The sequence below is a fragment of the Schistocerca cancellata genome, chromosome 8 (genome assembly GCF_023864275.1).
Source record: "Schistocerca cancellata isolate TAMUIC-IGC-003103 chromosome 8, iqSchCanc2.1, whole genome shotgun sequence".
NCBI lineage: Eukaryota > Metazoa > Arthropoda > Insecta > Orthoptera > Acrididae > Schistocerca > Schistocerca cancellata.
The window spans coordinates 461485089-461512441 of NC_064633.1; the positions used below are offsets into that span (position 1 = coordinate 461485089).

The 27353-nt window shown below is 38.9% G+C and overlaps 1 protein-coding gene across 1 annotated transcript; it reads right to left on the bottom strand.

The window, feature by feature from the left end:
• Positions 1-27353, bottom strand: LOC126095092 (protein YIPF1). The gene is made up of 2 exons (XM_049909786.1): positions 26773-27353; positions 1-694 (listed from the first exon to the last, which is right to left on the bottom strand). The coding sequence occupies exons 1-2, from the start codon at positions 27243-27245 to the stop codon at positions 226-228; spliced, it is 942 nt and encodes a 313-aa protein (XP_049765743.1). The 5' UTR covers positions 27246-27353; the 3' UTR covers positions 1-225.

A 27353-nucleotide genomic window follows, 5' to 3' on the forward strand; every position in this document is an offset into this window, starting at 1 on the left:
TTTTGTTCTTTATTTTTTTACAACAGATATTGATACAGAACATAATTTGACAATAATTTTGTGCTTACACATTACAACATAGAAAGACTTTACATAAATGCAGCTTACACTCTCCATACCTCGGAAAAATATCCAGCGTTCACTCGGAAAAATATGCAGTGTTCAAAAACACAGATGTAACTTATACAGTGTGTGAACAGGAGATACATTAATGTTGTAAAGCACTCACCCAGAGTGTGCTGCAGTTTCTTGTTTGGCCTTAGGCAGAGAATCAATGGATGATGAAATATTACTGGAAACAGAAGTGTAGGGTGTTGAGGATCCATGAAAGAAACACAATACAAATACTACTGCTAGAAGAGCATGTAGGCCGACTGCAAGAGCCGGCAGAAGAGCACGGGGTCGTGTTCCAGCAGATGCTGGCCATGCTGCTGACAGCAGGGCTCGTGATGACAAAGCTGCCCCAATCAATGCCAGTGACCACCTCAGCCATGGCCATGCTGCTGCCCCTACCAGGCCCAGTGATAGTGGTACAAATACTGCCAGTGAGTATCCATATACACATGTCAATTCAAGGAAGCTAACTCCACCTGATGAACCTCTCCATCTTGCAAGTGCCCACAAGGCTGCCGGTGCAGCCCATGCGTAGCCAAATACTGCTGTTGCCGCATATGTTACCATATGAAAATCATACCTGCAAACATTTGAGAGTATTAATGTATCTTCAACAAAGAGAAAAGAAGCAAACAGAATGGTACAGTTTACTCACAGAGATGAAATAAAATAGATAAACTATAGTATAAGAAAACATAATCATTCACCATGCAGAGAAAGTTATAGCATATTCAACTTTAGGTGCCAGCCTATTTCCCAACATGATACAGTTATTATTACATACAAATAAATTGACAATTCACATCTGTAAAAATTAGCTTTTAGTCATAAATATATATATTTTAGGGAGTGCAAACAACTTTTGTTTCAAGACACACTTACACATCGCAACATTTATCATGAATACCACCCATGGAAATATAACCAATTTAACTAATTTCACGTAATGAGTGCTTGTCTTTTCACATGTCATTGTTTGTATTTCAACAGGAATTTTCCATAATTGAGAGGTGATGAGGGCACTGAAAGCACAAGTAATGTCACGAACACACATGCATATTCATTCACACCATCAGATGAAGGAGGTTTATCTACATCACAAACAAATAAATCCATGTACCCAACTGTCACAGAACGACAGCATCAAAACATGACCTGTATCTCTCCCTCTTTGTGGCATCCTTGAAAAGCAGAAGCAATTTGCATAACACACTTATTTTTAAATGCTGAAACCACAAATCCAGCTAGTTATCCTCAAGTTATGCATGAGGATGTATCAGGAGTACACCTGAGATCCAAATTTATCTTGAAAAACTTTTTTTAGCTTTCAGTGTAAAAGGCTTCTATTCTGTATGCAGAAATCCTGTTATAAGATGTGAAAAATGCGTGTGAAGTCTTGTATATTTGAGGTGGACAAGTGAAAAAGTGATGATAGTTTTTTCGGTAATTCTGGAAACAAAGGATGACTGTAGACACTTACTTCTGATCGTCTGAAAATTATTAGTGACAGACAGTAAACAAACTAGTTAGTACAGATGTACTGCAATTGCATTAACTTTCTGGAAAAGTTTCTGTTATCAAGAATACTGTACATTAACGAAATTCCAATTCAGATTTACAAAATGATAGCTGACATGCACATCATGATGGCTAATTTTATCATTTAATTTGAAGACAGCTTAAAGGGTAAATATATTTATTTATAAAAGAACAAATTCCAGGTATGAGACTTCGGTCATTTCACTCTTCAAATAAATCAATTTGCATTTCAATCACTTAAGGATATTTTCTCCGTAAGATGTGTTTTGGCTACTGCTGTTATCAGACAAAGAATACAGAGTTCCCTGAATGAAATTTTGTGTTCTAGGTTCTGCACTTGATGACTCTGGAACCCAAAGGATGTCCTTAAGCGATCTACAGCAAAATTATTTATCCAAAGGTCAACCATAATGCCAATACCATATGTCACGTATTGTTATCCTCCTGGAGAGAGAATCTTTCTTATGCTTTCATGTGGTCCTTATGATTCTTCAAACTACTCTCTCTGCATTGGATACACTAAACACCATTAATCAATGTTCTCTACTTGCTCCAATCACAACTGTAATTAGATAGGGTGCAAACTGTAAAAGTACAAAGTATCACATGTCAACAAGTGTACTGTGGCTTTCAGAACATTGATGTAGTTGTAGATAACTTTTATGCTTCAGCCACAAGCACCTGAAATACTGATATAATTCCTACCTGTGAATTTCCTCCACCAAGCACACTGTTAAATACAAGGAATATTGAAAAAGAGGCAGACCACTTTCCCTGGATGCATAGGTGTCAGTACATTCGGACACCACATGTCAGTGTTTAAGAACACGAGATTTGTGTCCTCACCCTCACATATAACTTTGTGACAAAATATATTCACTTTAATAGTGAGTTAAATGATAATTTGTCTAGAATAGTTTCCTCCCACAGTGTTGCCTTTGTACTGGTCACTATAACCACTAAATATAGTATAGCACCACATTCTGGTATCAGCATTAGTTATTAACAGCACCACTTGCCACAGCTGCAGTATTAATTTCATACACTACGCATAGTTTAGCTTTTTTACAAGCTTATTCGTGGAAGTAAATAGTAAACAGCTTTTTACTGTGTTTATTGCCTTTAACTTCAAAGTTTCTTTTTGTCTTTGTAACAGCTAGGTTCACGTGTGGCTTTCATGAGTGCGTAAAGCAGAACTGATCGCTAGATGTTATAAGAGGTGGAGCTGCCAGTATAAAAAGTGAGTATTGTGTTGTCAGTAGAGAAACAGTAACAGCAAAATGGTTCAATCAGGGGAGCTCTTTGACTTCAAAAGTGGACTAGTCATCAGATGGCACTGAGTAACAAATCCATCAGGGACATTTCAACCCTTGTAAAGCTGCCCAAGTTGACTGTGGCTGATGTGATTGTGTAGTGGAAATGTGTGGGAACAATCACAGCTAAGCCAAAACCAGGCTGAGATCACATACTGATGGAAAGTGACATCTAGCACTGTGGAGGATGCTTGTAAAAAATTGCATAAAATCAATGGAAAGAATCACTCACGAGTTCCACAGTGCTACCTAAAGTCCAGCTAGCACAACAACTGTGCATAGGAAGTTAATAAAAATGAGGTACAGTAGTCGAGCAGCTCCTTATAAGCCACACATTTCTGTAGTCAATGCAAAGTGACACTTCAGGTAGTGTAAAGGTATCATTTGGTGTGGTGTGTCATGCTATATCCTATTGCAATCTGAGGGAAGGGTTTGGGTTTGGCAAAAGTTTGTTCAACATTATCTGCCATCATGCGTAGTGCCAACAGTGAAGTTTGGAGGAGGTGGTATGGTGGTGTTTTTTGTAGTCACGTTTTGATCCCCTTATTGCACTTAAGAAACTGCTAAATGAGGAAGCATATGAACACATTTGACAGCACCGCATACAACGCACATTAGAGGAACAGCTCGGAGACAATGACTGACTGTATCAGCTTGACAATGCACCATTTCATGTAGCAGCATCTGTGGGGTAAGGTTTGTGGACAGAAACATTCCTGAAATTGTCTGCCCTGCCCAGAGTCCTGACCTGAACCCAATGGAACACCTTTGGGGTGAGACAGAACTTTGATTTCGCTCCACACCCCAGCATTACAACCTCCTTTGATTCTGATTCGTGAGGAAGAATGGCTCATTAAAAGTGTTCCCAGCAGAGTCCAAGAGATTATAAAGGAAAAGGTTGGATACATGCCATATTAATGTCTACTAGTGGGTTACAGATACATGCAATAGGCACCATATGGTACCATTTAAAACACGACCACATAAAGTCTACTTTCCATTTCTTGTCTTTAGTGTTCTGTTCAAACTTCATTCAGTCTATTTACAGAATCATTCATTCATTGTGTTCTACAGACATCATTGAGAAGGTGAACCTTCAGTGACATGAAACAAGTTAAGGTATGTATACATAAGCAACTCTTACAACTAAATCTGCACACTGCATAGACAATGAACTATCACTATACTGTTTGGCAACATTTTTGTGATCATGCCAAATAAATATTACCAAGTAAATTAGAAATAAAGCTGCTACTCTGAAAAAAATTTACTGTTTCCTCAGTTATATTAAATAGCTAACAGAGGTCTGCTTACAATACACTATGGCCTGTCATGTAACTTTACAATGAGTTCTGTTACTTGCCTTGTACAAGGGTCATCCAGAAAACAAATACTATTTGGTCATACAAAACGAAGAACACAATATTTATTGGGAAAAATCAATTCTGTTACATACATGAAGCTTCTTACACTTCTCTAAATAATCACCTCCTACATTTAAATGTAAGTTGCATCTAGTCATGAGCTTTAGACTTAAAAAGTTCTATCACCCGTTAGCGAAGCGAGGTGGTCACTGAATTCAAACAAAATACTTCGGAAGTGACCAACAGAACACCTTTGAATTTTATCAGTTTTTTTTTTTTTTTTTTTATCACGCAATGCAAGTGGCTGGCGCTTGCTCTCTGGGGAGATATCAGACAGCCAGTTCCCATCACATCACAATCTGATCTAGAAAGGTGACTCCATATTGGGTCAAGAATGTCAATGTTGGGCCCGCTCTCCGACCACTTGGCTTAATAAAGTGGCGGCAAGAGAGTACAGCATAGGATTGTGGAAGCTATTGACCAGATACAACAAAAAGGTGAGTACATAGAGAAGTGAAGGATGGCTTTTTCCAATAAATATTGTGTTTCTCATTTTGTATTACTAAAAGGTCTTTATTTTTTTGGATGACCCTCATATCTAACATAACTTTCGATTGTCTGAATCTAGATATACGAGTCGCTACTACGGTACATTTTCAAATTTCTTTTGAATACATTGGACTCCCTGATTTCTAGCTTTATATTAGATGGGAGCTTGTTGAATACATTGACACCATAACACATAACTCCACTATGGCACCTAAACAAGGAGGTAACTTCTACATAAAAATTATTTTTCTGTCTTATATTAGGACGTGTACATCACAGTTGGACTGAAACGTATTTTTACTGCAGCAAACACAAACCATTAAAGATTAAATGTACTGGGAAGCTAGTGCAAGGATTCCAAAATCCTTAGACACCAGTGCAAGGGACACAACTTTATACAATATTCTTAATGCTCACTTCAGCTGAAGAATTACTTTATTTATTTTGTAGGATATGAAAAAAGAATAAGTACGCAACATAGCTAAAGGAGGTGGCTATATTCAACAGAACAAATTAATCATACTAAGTATGAAACACTGCTTGACTTCAAATCATATGGGCTCTTAAGGATTGTCCAGATTATGGCTTCTGAAAAAATATTCAACACTGTACTAAAATGATGTCAAAATGACACAATTTGCAGACACTGTAAAACTATATGTGTCTTCCGTATAAGACTTTTGGAACAATATACATACACAAAGCATTCCTTCCACCTTATGTGGTAAAACAAATAAGTATAAGGGGGAATGAAATTTTCACTTTGCAGCATAGTGTGTGCTGACATGAAACTTCCTGGTAGATTAAAATTCTATGCCGGACTCAGACTTGAATTCAGGATATCTGCCTTTCATGGGCAAATGCTCTACCAACTGAGCTACCTAAGCATAACTCACGAGCTCTCCTCACAGCTTTACTTTTGCCAGTACTTAATCCCCTACCTTCCTAACTTCACAGAAGTTCTCCTACGAAACTTCCAGGACTAGCATTCCTGGTAGGAAAGATATTGCAGAGACATGGCATAGCCACAGCCTGGGGGGATGTTTCCAGAATGAAATTTTCACTCACCAGTTGCTTGTGCGATGATATCAAACTTCCTGGCATATTAAAACTGTGTGCCAGACCAAGGTGTGAATCTGGGATCTTTGTCTTTCACCGATAAGTGCTCTATCTGTCAGGAAATTTCATATCAGTGTACATTCCGTTGCAGAATGAAAATTTCATTCTGGAGGAGGAGGAGGAGGAGGAGGAGATGGGTGGTTAATGTCCCGTCGACAACGAGGTCATTAGAGACAGAGCACAAGCTCAGATTAGGGAAGGATTGGGAAGGAAATTGGCCGTGCCCGTTCAAAGGAACCAACCCGGCATTTGCCTGGAGTGATCTAGGGAAATCACAATTTCATTCTGGAAACATCACTCAGGCTGTGGCTAAGCTATGTCTCTGTGGTATTCTTTCTTCCAGGAATGCCAGCCCTCGAGTTTTACAGGAGAACTTCTGTGAAGTTTGTAAGGTAGGAATGTGGTAGTGGTGGAAGTAAAGCTGTGAGGAAGGGTTGTGAGTCATGCAAGGGTAGCTCAGTCAGTAGAGCACTTGTCCCTAAAAGGCAAAGATTCCGAGCTCATTTCTGTGATCAGCACACAGTTTTTACTTGCGAAGAAGTTTCAAGTGTTAGCTGGTCTTCCCACATGAGATCAACTTGACATCAGGGCAGAGTACAAGTACCTTTTAGTTTGTCAGTGGATTTAAATCAATGCAACAACGGAAACCCACAGCTGAACACAAATGCTGAAACATTTGAGCCCGGTACTGGGTGCAGACCCACACACAATATCAAACAATTGAACCTTATCATTTCGTGGTTAGTGAATGATCTGATATCCCACTAATAGATCGACGATGTCATCAACATGACAGAGATATGAAACTCAGAAAATGACCAATGCATGACTTCATGAATGAAGTGTGAACATCACTCCATAGAAGAATTTAAAAGCACTGTATATATGTAAGTATGTATGCATGTAAAAACACCCTCAAGAAATCATCTAAAAGGTCACCAGCTTACCATATTTTTTGCAGGAAATGTACTGAAAAACTGACATATTTCAAAACAAAGCTACAGCCCACAATTATGATTCCTGAAACATGCAACTAATTAAGTTACCAAAACACAACGACTGATGACCTCACTATTTGGTTCCCTCCCCCAAATCAACCAACCAAAACAAATCATCGGAATCTCCAAGGGAGAGGAGGGTTTTGAGTGGGTAAAAAAAACTCTGAATTCCAGCAAAATTTAAAGAACAATTAAAATTGCACATTCACTGAAAAAAAAAGAAAATATTAAAATAGATGAAAAATGAATAAAAATATAAACTTATAGAAACCAAGAAATAATTTCGTATAGGGTGCCTTTTCCACTAGAAATACTGATGATATGTTGTACACAAAACACAAAACAAAGGACACCTACAGATGAAAAATACCAATAAAAACACCACAGAAAACTTCAACGGAACATATGATTTCTCTTTTCAGTAAATGTACCATGGACAGAGGTTCAAGGCACCCTTCACCCTTTGGGTTGGAAAATGCCCACATAGGTGGAAGAATCATAATGATTAAAAGAGATGAGTGTGCCGCAAACAGAATTAATATATTAAAGACACATTATATGCATCCAGAGGATATAAGATTCCAGATTATCCCCCAATTCAGATCTACAAGGGGAGACTGCTCAAGGTGTGGGATTGACCACGAGGAAAAGACTGAAGAATAATCAATGGAAGGGTAATGTTCTATGGGTCAAAGCATGGAATGTCGGGAGCCTGAACATGCACAGATGCTAGGAAATCTAAAAAAGGAAATTCAAAAACTCAATAAAGATGTTGTAGGAGCCAGTGAAGTGAAATGGAAAGAAGATTAACACATCCAGTCAGGTAAATTCTGAGTAACATATGCAGTGTCAGAAAATGGTATAGTCAGGTGAATATAAAGTAACAGCAGCAATGTCAAAAAATGGTATAACTGCAGTATGATTTGTTATGAATGGGAACATAATGCAAAGCGTGAGTTACTATGAACAGTTCAGAAAGTAATACTATTATTCTCACGAGAATCAAAATCAAACAATTGGGAATAAAATAGTTAAGACATACATGCCAAAGTCACAAACAAAAGATGATAAGGTAGGGAGTAGCTTTGAGGGAACTATATGGGGTAACATGGGTTGTAAATGGAGATTCAGAATCTAATAATAATTGGTACTGGAACACTTACAGTAAAGAAGGAGTACAAAGGGGAGTTGCATGAGAATGTGGTTGGTTGTTTTAAAAGAGGGGGGGAGGGACCAAACTGCTTGGTCACTGGTCCCTCGTTCCAATTAAAATAACTCCACAAGGGTGGGAGTAACCCACAAGAATGACAGAAGGGCAACAAACACTAAAATGGACAAAATCAGACAAGAAAACCACAGAGAGACACATGGAACATGTAGAAGAGATCAAAACAAGAGAGCGGATTACCATGGCTGGCTGACCATGAGAATAAAAAGGAGAAGCCTGCCACTCTGCAGCACATTAAACCCTCCACCTTAAAAGCACTAGGGTGGAGAACATGAGAGGGACAAAGGACATGAGCTAAAACTTATATCAAATGATAAAACTCACCCTCATGAATAAAATGTAAAGCTAAAGCTGCTGTTGAGGCACTGTTACACAGCACCAAAGGTACGGTGCTAGGAAAATTGAAAGTACACTGCAGAGTGGCTAAAAGTGGGCAGTCCAGCAAGAGGTGGACGACCATCATTTGTGAGTCACAGTGACACCGAGGTGGGTCCTCGCGATGGAGCAGGTAACCATGCATTAGCCACGTATTGCCATGCGGAACCGGCAGAGGACAACTGATTCCCTGAGAGAGGACCGCATGGAAGACTTCCACACATTCATAGTCTCCTTAACGACACGCAGTTATGCCATTCCATCTCCCAAAGCCGAAAAACCCTGCGGTGCAAGACAGAACGCAGGTCAGTTTTGGAGATGCTCATCTCCAGAAGCAGTTTCCGCATAGCCTGTTTGGCCAGCCGGTTGGCAAGTTCGTTGCCTAGGATTCCAATGTGTCCTGGGGTCCACACAACCACCACTGAACAACGGGACCGTTCTAGGGTTCTAGGGCATAGATGGATTCCTGAATGGACGCCACCAAAAGATGGCAAGGGTAGCACTGGTCGATAGCTTGTATGCTACTCAAGGAATCAGAACATGGGAGAAATGACTCAGCAGGGCATGAGTGGATGTGTTCAATAGCACGGGGTATGGCCACCAGCTCTGCAGTGGAAACACTGCAGCCATCTGGCAAGGAGTGCTGTGCAATGTGTCCTCCATGAACATACGCAAAGCCTACGTGACCATCAGCCATTGAGCTACCGGTGTAATCCACTTTATGGCCATGGTACACATCGAGAGAAAGTGATAGCGAAGAGCCGCAGGGTTAACGGAGTCCTTAGGACCATGTGAGGGGTCCAGAAGAATCACAGCGGCAGTTTTCGAACAGTTCTGCATCTCCAATGGCATCAAGCATCTGTTTAGTTCAGCGTTTCACCCTCCTCCTATGGCAAAGCACTGAGTATGATGCATACTTTTAATCAACTCATGCTGAAAGTGGTGGGTACTTCCACCACCATGGCTGCTTCACACTGTTCCTCAGCACTTATCAGTCCAGACATGTCATCAACTGTAACCCAGTGGAGCACCTCCATGGGCGGCAGTGACATACTACCCTCCACCTCCTGCCCCAGAGCCGACGGAACGCCAGATCTGGCCCACCATGCAGTGTCTTGCCAGGCGCAGCTGTGTGGGCATGCTCAAATGCCATGAAACCCTCGTGGGTACCATCCAAGTTGGTTGCCGCTCTCCGGCAGCATCTTACAATGGACACTCCAAGGGGGTTGGCACGAACTCCCATGCTGGCTAAGGCACAAGTTCCACTCTCATGCCTAGAAGCTGTTCCCAAGGACACAGATATGGAAGTGGAGGTTTCAGTGGGACCTTCATCCTCTCGGCTGTCGCTGCCCACACTCATGCTGTCAGGTGTCCCACAGTATTCCTCCCCACTGGTGAGCTTCTATGCCGGGTCTCGACCTATGCTGCCGGTTCGCTTTCTGCAGCATCATCCAGGGTGCCTCTGATCATACATACTCATTGCAGGGACAAGTCATCTGGTATCCTGGCTTCGCGCATTTGAAGACCCACCAGATAGTATGGACATCAATCATAGCTGTTTGGTGGTGCTGCTGCAATTGCAAGTGCTCCGAGCACCGAGGTAACTGCTGTGTTGAGCCACACCTGTCTGGCCGGCCTATCAGGACTTGTGACCACCCTCTAAAGCCAGGAGTGTTGCTGCTCCTTCAATTAGTTGTGATTTCCCTGTATTACCATATGGATTTCACTACACATTATTGTCTTGGTTCTGGATTCACTACATCTTAGTATTTTATCTTGGTTTACCCTTTAGACTTATTATTCAGAAGTGCGATCTGTTGTCTGTTGTTCTCTTGTGTTTTCCACCTGTTTTTTCTGGGTGACTCACTATTGACGCTCTTGATCAATCGGCCAGCCACCATGGTTCTGCAGTCATTGCCAGACTTGTCCAGTTCTGGTCACACTATATTCCACTTCAGATTTCTCCAGATGGTTACTCCTCATACTCTTCATTATTTTATAATTGTTTCTGTTTTCAGCGATGCCTCACCAACCGTGTAATCAAACACTGATTTATACCTCTGCCTATTTATGTGCAATAAGTTAAACTTATTTATGTTCAACAGCCATCCCAGAATCAATCATCGATTGACTGCAGGTCTTCCTGCATTTCACTAGTCGTTCAGCATTAAAATCTTCCTACAGACAAAAGTATTGTTCATATGCAGCCTCATGGAGCTTCTGACATTATATACTATGCCATTTACACACACTGTAAACAGTAACAGCCCTATACAATTATTCTGGAGTACTCCCAAGGTTGCTTTTACATCTGTTCATTTCGCCCTTTCAAGAATAATGTGTTGAGAGCTCTTTCATCAAGGAAGTTCCGAATTCAATCAAAAATATGGTCCCATACTTAAAAGCTTGTACTTTGTTTAGTAAATGCTAGTGGGGGGACTGAACTAAATGGCTTCCGAAAGTCAACCTGGGGAGCTGATGTCTATGATGCTCTGAATCTGAAGGATGAACCGAACAAGTTGAGTTTTGCAAGCTCTCTGTTTATAGAATTAATGTTGTCATTTTACAGAGGAGATTTTCATTCTTCAAAACTTGTCATAATCAAGGAGTGTACAATGCATTTCACAATTCTGTAGGAAACCAAAGTTAGTGATACAGGCAGTTATGTTCAGCTATTCAATGATCCCTCTTGAGACTATGCATGACTAGCACTTTAATGCAGTCACTTGGTATCTTTAATTATGAAAATGATGAATTGCTAATCACCATAAAGATGGCATGTTGAGTTGCAAACAGGCACAAAATAGCCTTCTTCAGAAAAGAAAGGGAGAGCCACAGATTCACACAAGCAGGCACACCTCACACATACGTAACCACTATCTCCGGCCATTCAAGCAAAATTGCCTAAAATTAATTAATTTAATTAATTAACCAAGTTCAGCACCAGAAGATGCCCAAGACACAGCAGAAGATACCACCAGCACAGATGTTCCAAAGAGACCCGAAACAAGACAGTCTGCAAGAGCAAGGAAAGTTGCAGCGAATATTGAAATTTTTTTATGGACAGGCCTCCCTTCCTGGAAGAGGCAATAGTAAAAGACGATCTCTGTCCAAGTGTGAACAAACAGCAGACAGAAGTAGACTGCCTTAATATATACTATCACAATATTGAGGGGCTGAGAAATAAATTAAGTGAACTTGAAATTCTTGCCAGTGATAACAACATGCTGTCAGCCATTCGCATGTGTGCATTAATGAGTACTGGCTAAAGGAGTCTGAGCTGACATAGCTTCATACTTCTTATTTTAGATTAGATCATCAGTATTCCCAGTAAGGTTTCAAGAATGGAGGAAATTGTGTATGCTTGAAGAATGATGATAGAGGTAATCCCCTTCTTATCTGTGAAACATATGCCACAGAGAAAGATATAGAGTTAGCAGGGGTTACAGACTTACATATTCATGTACATCATCAGTACAGAAATTACCCAGTGGCAACTGTACCACTTTCTGTGACTCCCTGCCTTCCTCGCCAGAGAAAGTATGCCAGGATAGTTGAGGAAATGTAATAATATGTGGTGACTTTTGTGTTGAATTTTTCGTAGAATCTGACAAAGTTGCAGTTGGTTAATATTAATGCCCTCCTTTAACATACAAACACAAATTGTGGAAAGAACTAGGATAATTAGTTGCCTTAATCACATAGCAACAGAGGTTGGCTGCTCTTCTCAGATCACAGTGCACATACTATCCATGCTAGTTTACCATAATGCCGACTACCAAGAGAAAAAGGAATTATGACAGCATCAATATAAATAATTTTACTTTTGACCTGCAAAATGAAGACTGGAAAAATGAATTTAGTGCTTCAACAGTACATGATGAATTTGGTAATTTCATACAGGTTTCACAGTGTTACTTTACCAATTAGTTTCCAAAAAGAGTAAACATTATCAACCTGTAAAAGAAAAATTCTTGCCTGCAGATGGCATTAAAGTTTTATCATTTAAGATGAAGTCACTGCCCAAAATAAGGAAAACAGATGTAGGAAATAGCACAACATCTGTATGTTATTTCAAGAAATACAAATAACAGTGTAGGAAAATAATCAAAGCTGCAAAAGAATCATACAGTGATTCTCTAATTAGAAAGTCTTCCAACAAATGCAAGGCATTCTGGGACATCATCAGTAAACAGACTGGAAGAGAGAGAGATTATATTACAAAGAGATTGAAAAATAACAAACTACACCTACGAAGTTGACATGAATTTAGTAGATATTTCTCAGCAATTCCACGGAAGCTATTTCATGGCACTAAGAACACTGTATGCACTCTCCCCACCATAAATGTTCCCTTGAACAAAGTTTTCTTACATCCAACAACAGCAGGAGAAATACAATATATTATAAGAAAGAAAGTTAAGCATGAGCACCTCTCTGATATCATAAATGCATCGTTGGAGGAGGGAGCATATCATGACAATCTAAAAATAGGAAAAAGTTTATCACTACTTTAAAAAAGTGAAAAAGAAAGGAGGCAGCAAATTATAGGCCAAGTGCATTATTATCCACCTTCTCCAAGGTCTTTCCAGTATACTGCTACAACTAGGCTACAGAACTTCCTTAACATGAACAACATTATTTAACCCTCCCAATAGGGATTTTTCTAAAATAAATCCACCTGCATGACTTTCTTGATAGATGCACAAATTTAATAGATCACAAGCAGCCAGAAGTTATCATACTGCTTTACCAATCAAAAGCATTTGACATTTTGACATGGTTAGCTGCTTTCAAAGACTGACCAATAAAAGTTTGAGGCATTGCTAACACCTGGTTGCAGAACTGCCTAATTGGAAGGAGAGTTTGTTGAAATCAGGAACTCTAAGGAAGCTACATCTTACAAATCAAAATTACTTGGTACAAGTTATGGTGCCTTACAGGGTTCTGTTCTTGATCCTGTCCTCTTTGCACTGTTCATAAATGATCTTCCAGAAGACATGACCAAAGCTAGTTCATTTCTGTATGCAGACAACACAAATATACTGATAGCTGACAAGGAGGACACACTCCCAGAAATAGCCACAAAAACACTATCCTCCTGCAATCTTGGCCCGAAACAAACATTCTATTGATACCCGCACAAAAAACATGAGTTTCCACACAAGGAAAAAATGTCACTCCATCCAGTCCAGATGCACGTATTAGTGGAAACAAAATTTGCACAATAACTGATACTAAATTTCTTGGATTCCACAACAGTGACACAATACACTGTAAACTGCGACATATATGCTTACCAAAGTCTGTTCATTCCTGCGATTAGTAACAGATGTAACTAATGTACACACTTCAAAGCTTGTGTACCATGTCCCATTTGAGTCCGTTATTGGTTATGGTTTTATTTTCTTGGAAAATAGCTCTGAATCTCTCATTCTTTTTAAGTTAAAGAAACTAGCAATGAGAATACTCTCTCTTAAAAAGAAGTAGGCCTATGAATGCTGTAGGTTACTTTTCAGATAACTTGAAGTCCTGCCCTTACCATGTCTATACATAATTAATTTAACTTGTTTCAAATAGCAGCATTTAGATAGGGGGGAGAGGGAGAGACGAAACTCAATTCCTATAACACATGGAATGAAAACTTACAGAATATAACACTAAATTCAGGCACTAACTTCTGCAACTGGACATATAGGATTGAAACACTTTTAAGTGAACTGGACTTACTGAGTTTTGTGGAAGAGTCATACGTGGAAATAGTCGAGTCTCCCCCAGATTACTCAGTTGAACAATGTTCACAGAAGAAAGCTCTTCTGGGAGAACTTAGCAGTGTAAGTCACCAATAATCCAAGTAATTTCAGAGAGTTATTTGGAGCATGCCAAGCACTAGGAAACTACCCTTGATTTACAGAATTCACTAACTCAAACACTTTTGAGCAGAAAGGTATGGCTAATTAGCTTGTATTAATCTGTTGACCATGAAGTTTCATGATACTGGTACGCCTGAAAATCATTTTTTGAAGTTTGATAAAGTGTCAGATGCTAATATTGAATGAACTGATACAATGTGCAGTTTATTACTAACGATACCTCCAAAATACAAAACAGTTTTTCCTATGCTGGAAACCTCGACAAGTGAGCAACTAAAACTGACTTTGGAAAGGATAGACTATTAGATGAAGAAGCAAAACAGTAATTCTAGAATGAATTGCCTACACTGACAGCATTTGTCTTGCAGCAAGATCAAAGGAAGTATCAAGTGACAACCAAGTCTCAAGGCATGTACAATGCAAACAATGCTCATTCTAAATATATATTTGTTACAGATGTGGGAAACCAGGTTGTATTAGGGCCAAGTGCAAAGTTAAAGTGTTATGAAAGCACAACATTAATAATTCCGTAAATGTAGCAAAAATGCGCTTGAAAATTTTTCTTTCCCAGCTGTTACTGGAAGTTTTCCAGGTGCTAAAGCAGAGTGGTTTCTAGACTCAGGGGCAACAGAGCTTTAGTTAATGAATCTTAAGTTAATGAATCCAATGGCAAAATTTTTCTTAGTCAAAAGGTTTATCTTGAAAACTTATTGAAAAGATACAACATGGAAGATTGTAAATCCTGTAAAATGCAGTAAAGATGCTTGTGGTGACATGGTTGAAAATAAAACATATAGAGAATGATGAGTTGTTTGATGTATGTAATGGCAGCTAAAAAACAAGACATAAGTGCATCAGTGAACTATTTCAGTAGATATCAAAATAAAACACCAGAATTCTACTCAAAAGGTTTGAAAGGTACTCTTCCGGATATTCAATACATTAGGTCTCAGAAATAAGTGGCAGATATTTTTAAAAAAGGAATTCAGTAGAATGTGTCCAGAGATGAGTGTAGTGAAATTTGCAGGTACTTAATGAGATTAATAAATTGATGGGAAGGGAGTTGAAGTAATGAAAATTTAATAATACTGCTTTAGTTATTTTCTCATTTTTTTAATATGTGCTTTTCTCTGTGTTGCTTTCTTCTGTCTACATTTTCTCTTTATGGTTGTACTTGTAATTCGTAATAAACTAATACTGCTGTTCTAAAACCTCATAATTTCTATTGTTATTGTTGTGGTCTTCAGTCCTGAGACTGGTTTGATGCAGCTCTCCATGCTACTCTATCCTGTGCAAGCTGCGTCATCTCCCAGTACATACTGCAGCCTACATCCTTCTGAATCTGTTTAGTGTATTCATCTCTTGGCCTCCCTCTACGATTTTTACCCTCCACGCTGCCCTCCAATACTAAATTGGTGATCCCTTGATGCCTCAGAACATGTCCTACCAACTGATGCCTTCTTCTAGTCAAGTTGTGCCACAAACTCCTCTTCTCCCCATTTCTATTCAATACCTCCTCATTAGTTATGTGATCTACCCATCTAATCTTCAGCATTCTTCTGTAGCACCACATTTCGAAAGCTTCTATTCTCTTCTTGTCCAAACTACTTATCGTCCATGTTTCACTTCCATACATGGCTACACTCCATACAAATACTTTCAGAAGCTACTTCCTGACACTTAAATCTATACTCGAAGTTAACAAATTTCTCTTCCTCAGAAATGCTTTCCTTGCCATTGCCAGTCTACATTTTATATCCTCTCTACTTCGACCATCATCAGTTATTTTGCTTCCCAAATAGCACAACTCCTTTACTACTTTAAGTGTCTCATTTCCTAATCTAATTGCCTCAGCATCACCCGACTTAATTCGACTACATTCCATTATCCTCGTTTTGCTTTTGTTGCTGTTAATCTTATATCCCCTTTCAAGACACTGTCCATTCCGTTCAACTGCTTCTTCTGTCTCTGACAGAATTACAATGTCATCGGCTACCCTTAAAGTTTTTATTTCTTCTCCATGGATTTTAATACCTACTCCGAATTTTTCTTTTGCTTCCTTTAGTGCTTGCTCAATATACAGATTGAATAACATCGGGGAGGGACTACAACCCTGTCTCACTCCCTTCCCAATCACTGCTTCCCTTTCACGCCCCTCCACTCTTACAACTGCCCTCTGGTTTTTGTACAAATTGTAAATAGCCTTTTGCTCCCTGTATTTTACCCCTACCACCTTCAGAATTTGAAGGAGAGTATTCCAGTCAACATTGTCAGAAGCTTTCTCTAAGTCTACAAATCCTAGAAACGTAAGTTTGCCTTTCCTTAATCTTCCTTCTAAGATAAATTGTAGGGTCAGTATTGCCTCACGTGTTCCAATATTTCTACGGAATCCGCACTGATCTTCCCAGAGGTCGGTTTCTACTAGTTTTTCCATTCGTCTGTAAATAATTCACATTAGCATTTTGCAGCCGTGACTTATTAAACTGATTGTTCGGTAATTTTCACATCTGTCAACACCTGCTTTCTTTGGGATTGGAATTATTATTATATTCTTCTTGAAGTCTGAGGGTATTTCGCCTGTCTCGTACATCTTGCTCACCAGATGGTAGAGTTTTGTCAGGACTGGCTCTCCCAAGGCTGTCAGTAGTTCTAATGGAATGTTGTCTACTCCCGGGGCCTTGTTTCAACTCAGGTCTTTCAGTGCTCTGTCAAACTCTTCACGCAGTATCATATCTCCCATTTCATCTTCATCTACATCCTCTTCCATTTCCATAATATTGTCCTCAAGTACATCGCCCTTGTATAGACCCTCTATATACTCCTTCCACCTTTCTGCTTTCCCTTCTTTGCTTAGAACTGGGTTTCCATCTGAGCTCTTGATGTTCATACAAGTGGTTTTCTTATCTCCAAAGGTCTCTTTAATTTTCCTGTAGGCAGTATCTATCTTACCCCTAGTGAGATACGCCTCTACATCCTTACATTTGTCCTCTAGCCATCCCTGCTTAGCCATTTTGCACTTCCTGTCGATCTCATTTTTGAGACGTTTGTATTCCTTTTTGCCTGCTTCATTTACTGCACTTTTATATTTTCTCCTTTCATCAATTAAATTCAATATTTCTTCTGTTACCCAAGGATTTCTACTAGCTCTCGTCTTTTTACCTACTTGATCCTCTGCTGCCTTCACTACTTCATCCCTCAAAGCTACCCGTTCTTCTTCTACTGTATTTCTTTCCCCCATTCCTGTCAATTGTTCCCTTATGATCTCCCTAAAACTCTGTACAACCTATGGTTCTTTCAGTTTATCCAGGTCCCATCTCCTTAAGTTCCCACCTTTTTGCAGTTTCTTCAGTTTTAATCTACAGGTAATAACCAATAGATTGTGGTCAGAGTCCACATCTGCCCCAGGAAAGGTCTTACAATTTAAAACCTGGTTCCTAAATCTCTGTCTTACCATTGATAATCTATCTGATACGTTTTAGTATCTCCAGGGTTCTTCCATGTATACAACCTTCTTTCATGATTCTTGAACCAAGTGTTAGCTATGATTAAGTTGTGCTCTGTGCAAAATTCTACCAGGCGGCTTCCTCTTTCATTTCTTAGCCCCAATCCATATTCACCTACTACGTTTCCTTCTCTCCCTTTTCCTACACTCGAATTCCAGTCACCCATGACTATTAAATTTTCGTCACCCTTCACTATCTGAATAATTTCTTTTATTTCATCATACATTTCTTCAATTTCTTCGTCATCTGCAGAGCTAGTTGGCATATAAACTTGTACTACTGTAGTAGGTGTGGGCTTCGTATCTATCTTGGCAACAATAATGCGTTCACTATGCTGTTTGTAGTGGCTTAACCGCATTCCTATTTTCCTATTCATTATTAAACCTACTCCTGCATTACCCCTATTTGATTTTGTGTTTATAACCCTGTAGTCACCTGACCAGAAGTCTTGTTCCTCCTGCCACCGAACTTCCCTAATTCCCACTATAACTTTAACCTATCCATTTCCCTTTTTAAATTTTCTAACCTACGTGCCCGATTAAGTGATCTGACATTCCACGCTCCGACCCGTAGAACACCAGTTTTCTTTCTCCTGATAACGACATCCTCTTGAGTAGTCCCCGCCCGGAGATCCGAATGGGGACTATTTTACCTCCGGAATATTTTACCCAAGAGGACGCCATCATCATTTAATCATACAGTAAAGCTGCATGCCCTCGGGAAAAATTACGGCCGTAGTTTCCCCTTGCTTTCAGCCGTTCGCAGTACCAGCACAGCAAGGCTGTTTTGGTTATTGTTACAAGGCCAGATCAGTCAATCATCCAGACTGTTGCCCTTGCAACTACTGAAAAGGCTGCTGCCCCTCTTCAGGAACCACACGTTTGTCTGGCCTCTCAACAGATACCCCTCCGTTGTGGTTGCACCTGCGGTATGGCTATCTGTATCGCTGAGGCACGCAAGCCTCCCCACCAACAGCAAGGTCCATGGTTCATGGGGGCAGAGTCAGTCTCTATTGAGAGAGAAAGAACAAGAAGCTCACAGGAAATAAAACATACTGAAATCTGTGGAGAGATAGAACCCCCAACATTTAATGGATACGGATACTACATGATGGTATTAGAAAATTTCATTCACTTTTGTGTAACATATTTATTAAGATACAGGGCAGAGAATGCAAGATTCGTAAGAAAATGTGTGTTAGAAACGGAAATCCGTTCAATCCGAAAGTATCAAAAATAAGATTTGATATACATAGTGAATACACCAGCCACGACCTTAAGAACTGCTTTGAAGGACAAAGTAGTTTGCTAGAATATTCCTTAGCATAGTCCTCAGTTCAGTGGGGAAGCAGAGACACTAGATCTGACAATAATGAACAAGGAAAGAGCTATGATATTTGACAGCAAACTGAAAAAAGAGTTATGGGGAGAGGCAGTGCTCACAGATGCATACATGATCAACAGGAGCCCAATTATCAATCAAAATGCCACACCAGCAGAAAAGTCATTTGGGAAAAGATCAGATCTGTCAAGACTTCAAATTTTTGGATGAAGGCCACTTGAAGAAACCAGATGAATGAAGTAAACCACATATTTTTGTTGGTTATGCACCAATTGCTACAGATTGTCTGAAACAGTAAAAAGAAATATTGCTTTGTTAAGAGATTTTGAATTTAAACAGAGAGCAACAAAAGAAACGCTGCAGAAAAATCTTATTATTGGTTAATTATCTAAAGACACTCACAATCAAGCAAATGAAATTCACGACCAAGAAAATGCACGAGAGGATAGAGTATGCAACAAAGTCATAAGAAACTATAATATTAGGAATGGAAACAATTTGAAGAAACCTTCAAAATATGATGATTATTAAACAGCATTACCCACATATGAAGAATGTATTAATGGTCCAAACAAAGAAAATTGATTAATAGCAATATAAAATGAAAAGAGAACTTTTGAACAGAATGAAATATGGAAGATGGTCCATCCTGAGGAGGCAAAAGGAAAAGAGAGAGAGATTGTTACAAGCAAATGGATCTTTAAAGTCACAGATGGTGGTCAATATAAGGCCAGATTGGTTATCAGAGGATTTCAACAAGGAAAGGGTATATCTTTCATGGAATTAGTCTGCCCAGTAGTAAATATATGTTCATTAAGACTGTTGTTTGCTCTGCAGCAGAGAAAAATTTCCATTGAAGAGTGTCTGATGTAAAAATAGCACTTCTCTCTGGTAAACTGCATGAAGAGATTTTTATTAAGATACCCAACGGATACAAAGAAGCTGGAAAAATTTTCATTTTACAGCACTCTGTGTGTGGACTTCAACAAGCTCCAACCACTGGGAAAAAGCTTAGACAGATTTCCTAAAAAAAGAAGGACATATTCAGCTGAAGTCGGATCAGTGCATATTTAAAGATATAACAGAAGAAATACATGTTGACAATGGAAGTACAATAGGAAAAGACTTGGAGAAAACTGACAACATACTGAAGAAATTTAGGAAGAATTTTGAAATGCTTGTGGTATAAAATCCTGATATGGACATAGGAATACAAATAATGAAGACAGAGGATGTAATATTTCTACATCAAGAACTGTATGTGAAGAAACTACTAGAAAAATGCAATATGACTGACTGTGAGGCCATGAAAATTCCATTAGTTCCACAGAGAAAGCCAAGTGAAGAAAATAAACATGTTAAATTTCTACATTGTGAAGCGATAGGAAGTCCTCTGTATTTCTCATGTAAAACCAGACCAGATCTTGCATTTACAGTGAATTATGAGAGCCACCTCACAAAAGACCCTAAGAAAAGTGACTGCCAAAATGTAAAAAGAACTCTGACATATCTACAAGATTATACAGGTGCATGGTGTCTGTTATTTCGGAGATGCCTGAAAGAACAGACATCATGCGGTATCCACAACTGTGATACATGTTACGTAAATTGAAGGTGGAGGGGGAGAGGAAAAGGAAGGAGCTGATGATACCTGCTGCAACAGCAGAGACGATTGAACATGTGTGGCAGCCCGGGACTCAAACATATCAGCACGCTCCCCGGCCAACCCCATTCCTACCTATTGCGATCTACCAGTAGTCCCAACCCAGGTCTGCCATGCTCACCAATTTTTAGATTCTCACCAGAGCTCAAATGATATTCCTGCATCCAGACTGAAGGCTGTGGATTCATTGTTCAGCAAGGCAAACGTATTATATGAATCTGTGGTGTCTGTCCCTTTGGACATGTCTGAAAGAACAGACATCATGCAGAATCCGCATCTGTCATACATAATATGTAAACTGGAGAGGGAGAAAGGAAGGGAATGGGAAAGAATTGGCCATATTTATGATAAACACCATGTCTGAATGGTACAGTGGTTAATGCAACAGCCTAGTAAGCAGGACACCCCGGGTTTGAGTCCCTCTCTGGTACACATTTTCACTTATTGCAGCTGATTCTGCATGAAGTCCCGATGTGGCTGATTATCGTCAGTACCATCCCTTTCCTCTCTCTTCTCCCCCTCCACCAGCAATTAACATAACATGTGTCACAGTCACAGATTCCGCATGATGTCTGTTCTATGGACATGTTTGAAAGGACAGACATCATACAATCATGTAATTGATTCTCCTCGGTGGGAAATGAACTCGCAACCTTCAGCACAGATGCACAATATCATTCGATCTTCGGTGGAAATCTAAAAATTAGCAAGCATAGAGGACATGGACAGGACTGTGGATAGGTGGCACTAGGTGGGAATTTGAGTCGGCCAGGGAGCATGGCAAGATATTCCATGCATTTGCAATAAACACTATGTCCGATTGACGCAGAAAGCAAGAGATTCCGGATTTTAGTCCCAGTCCGGCACACATTTTCACTTGTTGCCACTAATTCCTCAAAAGCCCCGAAGCAACTGATATCATCAGTTCCTTCCCTTTCCTTTCTCCTCCTCTACCTTCAATTTACATAATATCTACAAGATTCCAAGAATTATAGCCTTTTCTACAAGAAGATAAAAAATCACTCTTCATGTAAATAATCAAAGTACTATCCAAATGATCAAATCGCGACATTTAGATGAAACAAACGCATAGGTGCAAAATTTCACTATGTTAGTGAACAGTACAAGGAAGGTTTGTTTATGGTAAAGTATTGTACTACAAATGAACAATGAGCAGACATACTGATCAAAGATCTCCAAAAGTAAAAGTCTGAGAAATTTAGAAATGCTATAATGCAACTACTACTATAACTTATTTGCTTTAGAAAAGTAGGGTCATTGGAAGTGCCCAGTTCCATCCTTCTGTTCTGATCCGTAACTTAGTGGTGTTGTGACGTGCGACGACACTATGGCGCAGTGTTTTTGAGTTGGTTTGTATTTGTAGATGTGTTGTATTTGAAAGCACCCTCTGGTCGTGGATGATGATGTATTGAGTTTAATGTGTGGTATTGGGTTAAGGGGACCACACCGTGGTTCAGGTCGAAAAAAAAAAAATCGATTTTAAGTTTTCATCATATTTTGATAGATTAAGGTTTTATTTAAGTACTCTGAAAAGGATTTTTCTGAAAAAAAATTTTTTTTGAGCATTTTCTTACCACTTGTGTTTATGTGCCACGCCCACTGTCAACTCCAAGCCATATGGAGATGACATTATTAACAAAATAGAATGTGTAGGCCATGTTCAAAATTGTTTGGAAACAACGCTGAGAAAACTAACTGTTGATATGAGAGGAAAAAAAATTAGAAGGTGGAAAATTGCTGACAGGACAGGGTCGGTTAACTAAAACTGAAACAGAAAACATGCAGGTATACTATGGGCAGGCAATTAAGAGAAATAAAGAAAATCTGGAGGCAATGAAGAGAGATGTTTGGGCCATATTCTTCCAAAGTCCTCTACTGATGATAAGCCATGTCATGGATTGTGTCCATCAGGCAACTGGAGAATCTCATTCTCACCAGCATTCTCTTCCTCCTGCTGTTATTACAGCAATTAAACCTATTTTCAGAGACTTGGCTCATCCTGACCTTCTAAGGAAATGTCTGCATGGGCAGACACAGAACCCAAATGAATGTTTCAACAGCATAATTTGGAACCGCCTTCCTAAAACTGTATTTGTAGGCATGCATACAATGAAACTAGGAGTTCATGATGCTGTTATTACATTCAATTGTGGTAATATTGGAAAGTGTTGGGTACTGAAAAAGCTGGGAATTAATCCTGGTGAAAGTATGATCACTGGGCTGCAACATTGTGATAAAATGAGAATAGCCGATGCAGACAGGTCTGCATCTAATATACCTAAGAAAGCAAGACAAACATCCGGGAAGGTGAAAAAGAAGCTGGAAGACCTGCTAAAGGCCAAAGAAGGGCCATCATATGCAGCAGGACAGTTTTAATTAACTGTATGTAAAAAATTTCAAAAGTTTTTTTTTTCTTTAAAGTCAATTTCCCACAAATTAAAATGCTCAGTACATATGCCCCATTATACCAGAAATTATCATAGATAAATAAATGAAATTTTCAGAGACTTTGCACAATATAAAAAGCTACATTCATTAATATTGCCCCATTAGGAAGCTCACAAAAAAAAAATATTCTGCAGAAAAAACTTAATACTTTTGTTAGTAAATTTAAAAAAGTATTTTTTAAAAACATGGATAAAATGGATTTTAGTACAGATGACTGTATTAGCATCATGTTACATACAGTAAAAATATTAAGGTCCTGCATCACATAGTTTTTTTCTGAAAGGTGTCAAATACTTGCCTAAATTAACATGGTTTGGATAGGCAGGGTGTGGTCCCATTAACCTGAGTCTTTGTTATCACTGTGGTAATATGGGTTTACCCGATTCATGTGGATATCGAAGTTTTTACTTTGTTTTCAGTGAGTATTATGTGTGTTTTTGTTAGGTGTGATTAGTTTGCTGTATGTCGTCTGTTTTTTGTGTGTGTGTGTGTGATTTTGGCCAACCTAGACAATTTCGAGTTGTGGTTTTGGTGGTGTTTTGCAAGTTATGTAGGTGTGCAATCCCCCCCCCCCCCTCCCCCCGCCAGAAGGTATCGAGAGCTGTGTTTGAACTACACATGTCAAGGCAAATGTCCAATTCCACTTTCAGAGTTGTTGGTGGTGTGTTTTTTTTTTTTTTTTTCCCCTCTATCAAGGACTTTGTTTGAGCTATCTAGGTCAAGGAAAATGCCTGATTCTGCTTTTCGGAACTGCAGATGTTGATTTTTTTTGGTATTGTGGGCTTTTTTTTTTTTTTTTTTTTGAGCTATCTAGGTAGAGAGAAGTGTACAATTCCTGTTGGTTTCGTGGCTGTAGTGTTATGTCATTAGTTGAGAATTCTTTTCTTCTATAATATTTGTTTTGGAATGGTGTGGTTTTTCGTACTGTTATATATTTCACTTGTACCCACCCTATACATCCTATTTCCTGCTGTTGTCCCATTAGTTTCACTTTGTTGTTGGAGTGAGGCATTGTTGTGTCATTTTTATTTTTGTTGGCATTAGTTAGTTGCCATTTTGTATATGCTCAAAGTAGGCATTTTCGCCATACTGCCAAAGTTGAAAGCAGACGGGTGGAATTGGATGGTTCCCTAATGCCAAATCTGTTTACTGTGAAATTACTTAAAATGGTGAAACTTATGATTTAGATTTATTGTAAACAAAACATTGTAAGATGTTTACTGTGTGTGTTTTTAAAAGTCAGCAATCATAAAATCAATAACGTGAGTTATCTCAGAATTTATACAAGGGAAAAACATCTGTTTGGTTGGTTGGCATAGGGACTTATCTAGTATCTAATCTAGGTTGTATTTCTTCATATACTGCTAATAATTAACAAAAACACACCAATGGTAACATTTGATCAGTGAAGCTGGGTGTGTCCTGAAATGAGAGATTTGTCAATGCTTTGTTTCTTGTTTAAGCAATCAGGCAGGCATGTCCCAGTATTCTATAAGGATGCAGATAATTTTTCTTTACTGTTTCTCCCATGAGATTCATTCCATTGTCGCAGGCCTTAATTCTTTAGATGTTACAGTAACAGTTCGGTGAGAAATATTTTTGTGTATACAAAAACCATTGATATTGGGATAGTGTTATCTGCACATTAGTTCTTTGTTAATATATCATTCATTTATTTGAGGTCAAATGCTGTGATCCAACACAAGGACAGCTCATAGGAGTACACACAGAAGCAGCATTCTTACATAAAATCATCACACTTGGCATCCATTCTAGCAACAAGTTAGCTTTTAACTGAGATTCTTGTTATTGATTAATCCTGTTGCAAAAGGAATGGGAAAGGGGGGGTGCGGCAATGACTGGCTCTGATTGCCTGAATTGATTTAGAAAAACTATAGTAAACTTAAAACAGGCAAGGATGTGAATCTTTTTACTAACGGATATGAATCACCGCTATGCTACCTCACTCAGCAGGTTCTCAAGTACCAGATTTCCAGTCAAATCATTTTCATCTTACACTATGACAGAAACAAAAATCAGAAGACTACACTGTTGAACAGCACACATACTTCAGTGAGTGCTTGATAATACATAAATTCTCTAAAAGACAACAGATTGTTTACACAGTCTGAAGCAACTGAATCTTTGTGACAGTAGGGATAATGTTTGTGACCAAGGAATATTTCACACAAGGTTGAGATCAATGCAGAAAGATGCTAATCATGGTGCCGGACAAGTATTCCTCACTTCCCAGGTAGCTCTGCTCCCAAAACTTGCACTTCTCTAATGATGAATGCTTACAGCTGAAACCTTTGCAATGTACTGAAACACAGTATGCTGAAATAACAGATTTCCTTTTCAGTATTCTATATGAGATTTCACAATTTTAACAGTTTGCATATTTCTCCAGGGGAAGAACTAAGTTCAGAGCTTAATGGCACACACATTTTCAATCAGACGTGTTTAAAACCCCACACAGGTGCTCTGTGTATATTTAAGTAGTAGATGAAAATAAAAAAAAGACTTCTTTTTATCTACTGCCAAATAATATCATATTAAGACAAACTCTTATGTAAACTATATGGGCAGTGTATGTGTAAGATATAACAAGAAGAAGAAGAACAGAAGGGTAGGTCTGATCGGATGTATTCTGATGCGGAGGGGATTAGACTAGAATGAGAGACATTAAAAGTTACCGATGACATTTGCTATATGAAGAAGGGATTAACTGACAATGGCCAAAGCACAGAAAATATAAAATGCATACTGGGACCCTAAATAACAGTTTGTGGGAAAGAGGTACTTGTTAATGTTGATTATAAATTTAAATGTTAGAAAGACTTTTCCGAAAGTATTTGTCTGGTGCATCATCTTATATAAATAGAAGGCAATGAAAAGCCGTAACTTAATTTTGTTAAATCTTGCATGTGAAGCAAAGACAGTTTCTTAAAAAACAATGTAAAGTGATACAGAAAATTGCTACATTTGATTATACAGGCCCTGGTTGCTGGAATTATGAGTTTCCACAGTCAGACAAAGTTGTAAAAAAAATCTCTTTAGAGTTTATGAATTCATGAAAACCTTACTTTTAATTCCTTTTGATACATCTGAAACGATATTCATTGCATGTTCCTTGTGTGGATACCGTAGAGCGTGTAAATTTAGAATGTAAACACGACAAGCACTTAAGTACCTATCTATTAACGTGTAACGATAACTGACAAATCGTGTTGAAATATATCTCTATACAAAGAAATCAGTACATTAACAAAAGTGACTATCACTTCAATGGATGCGACGATAAGATTATTTTTTGCCACGTACCTCCATTTACCAACACCTCGAGAATGAAGGTAATCAAATAAATTTCCACTTATAGCAGTAGCAAACACTAGGGTTACACATATCCAGAACGGGCCATAGAGATCCGGCTTTGGTTTAATATGATGCTGCAAATAATTTATGCTAGGCCTCGGTATAATGGACCACAAAATACGATCCACGACGTTGTTCGTATCAACATCCCATAACTGTTGGTAAAATTCAAATGTCCAAAATGATGGTCTAGGCTTCTGACCAGCTCCTGATTCACTTTCACTTAACAAATGCGAGTCCACTGTTCCTTCAACATCAGAACCGGGTGTATCTGGGGAATGATTAAACGTCATTGTCTGGGACACTGTCAACTCCGCCGCTCCCTCAGGAACGACAGCTGGAAACTCTTGAAATTGTAACTGTGCATCCGGCAATCTTGAATCTATGTCGATGTCAAGCAGAGACTGCTTTGACGGATCCATGTCGTCACTTTCTTGTAACGTAAGCAGTCACCTAACCTTCAGATCATGACACCCAGCACAACACACAACTTGATTGCCAACAATTCACCGCCTACACGCAGACCAAAG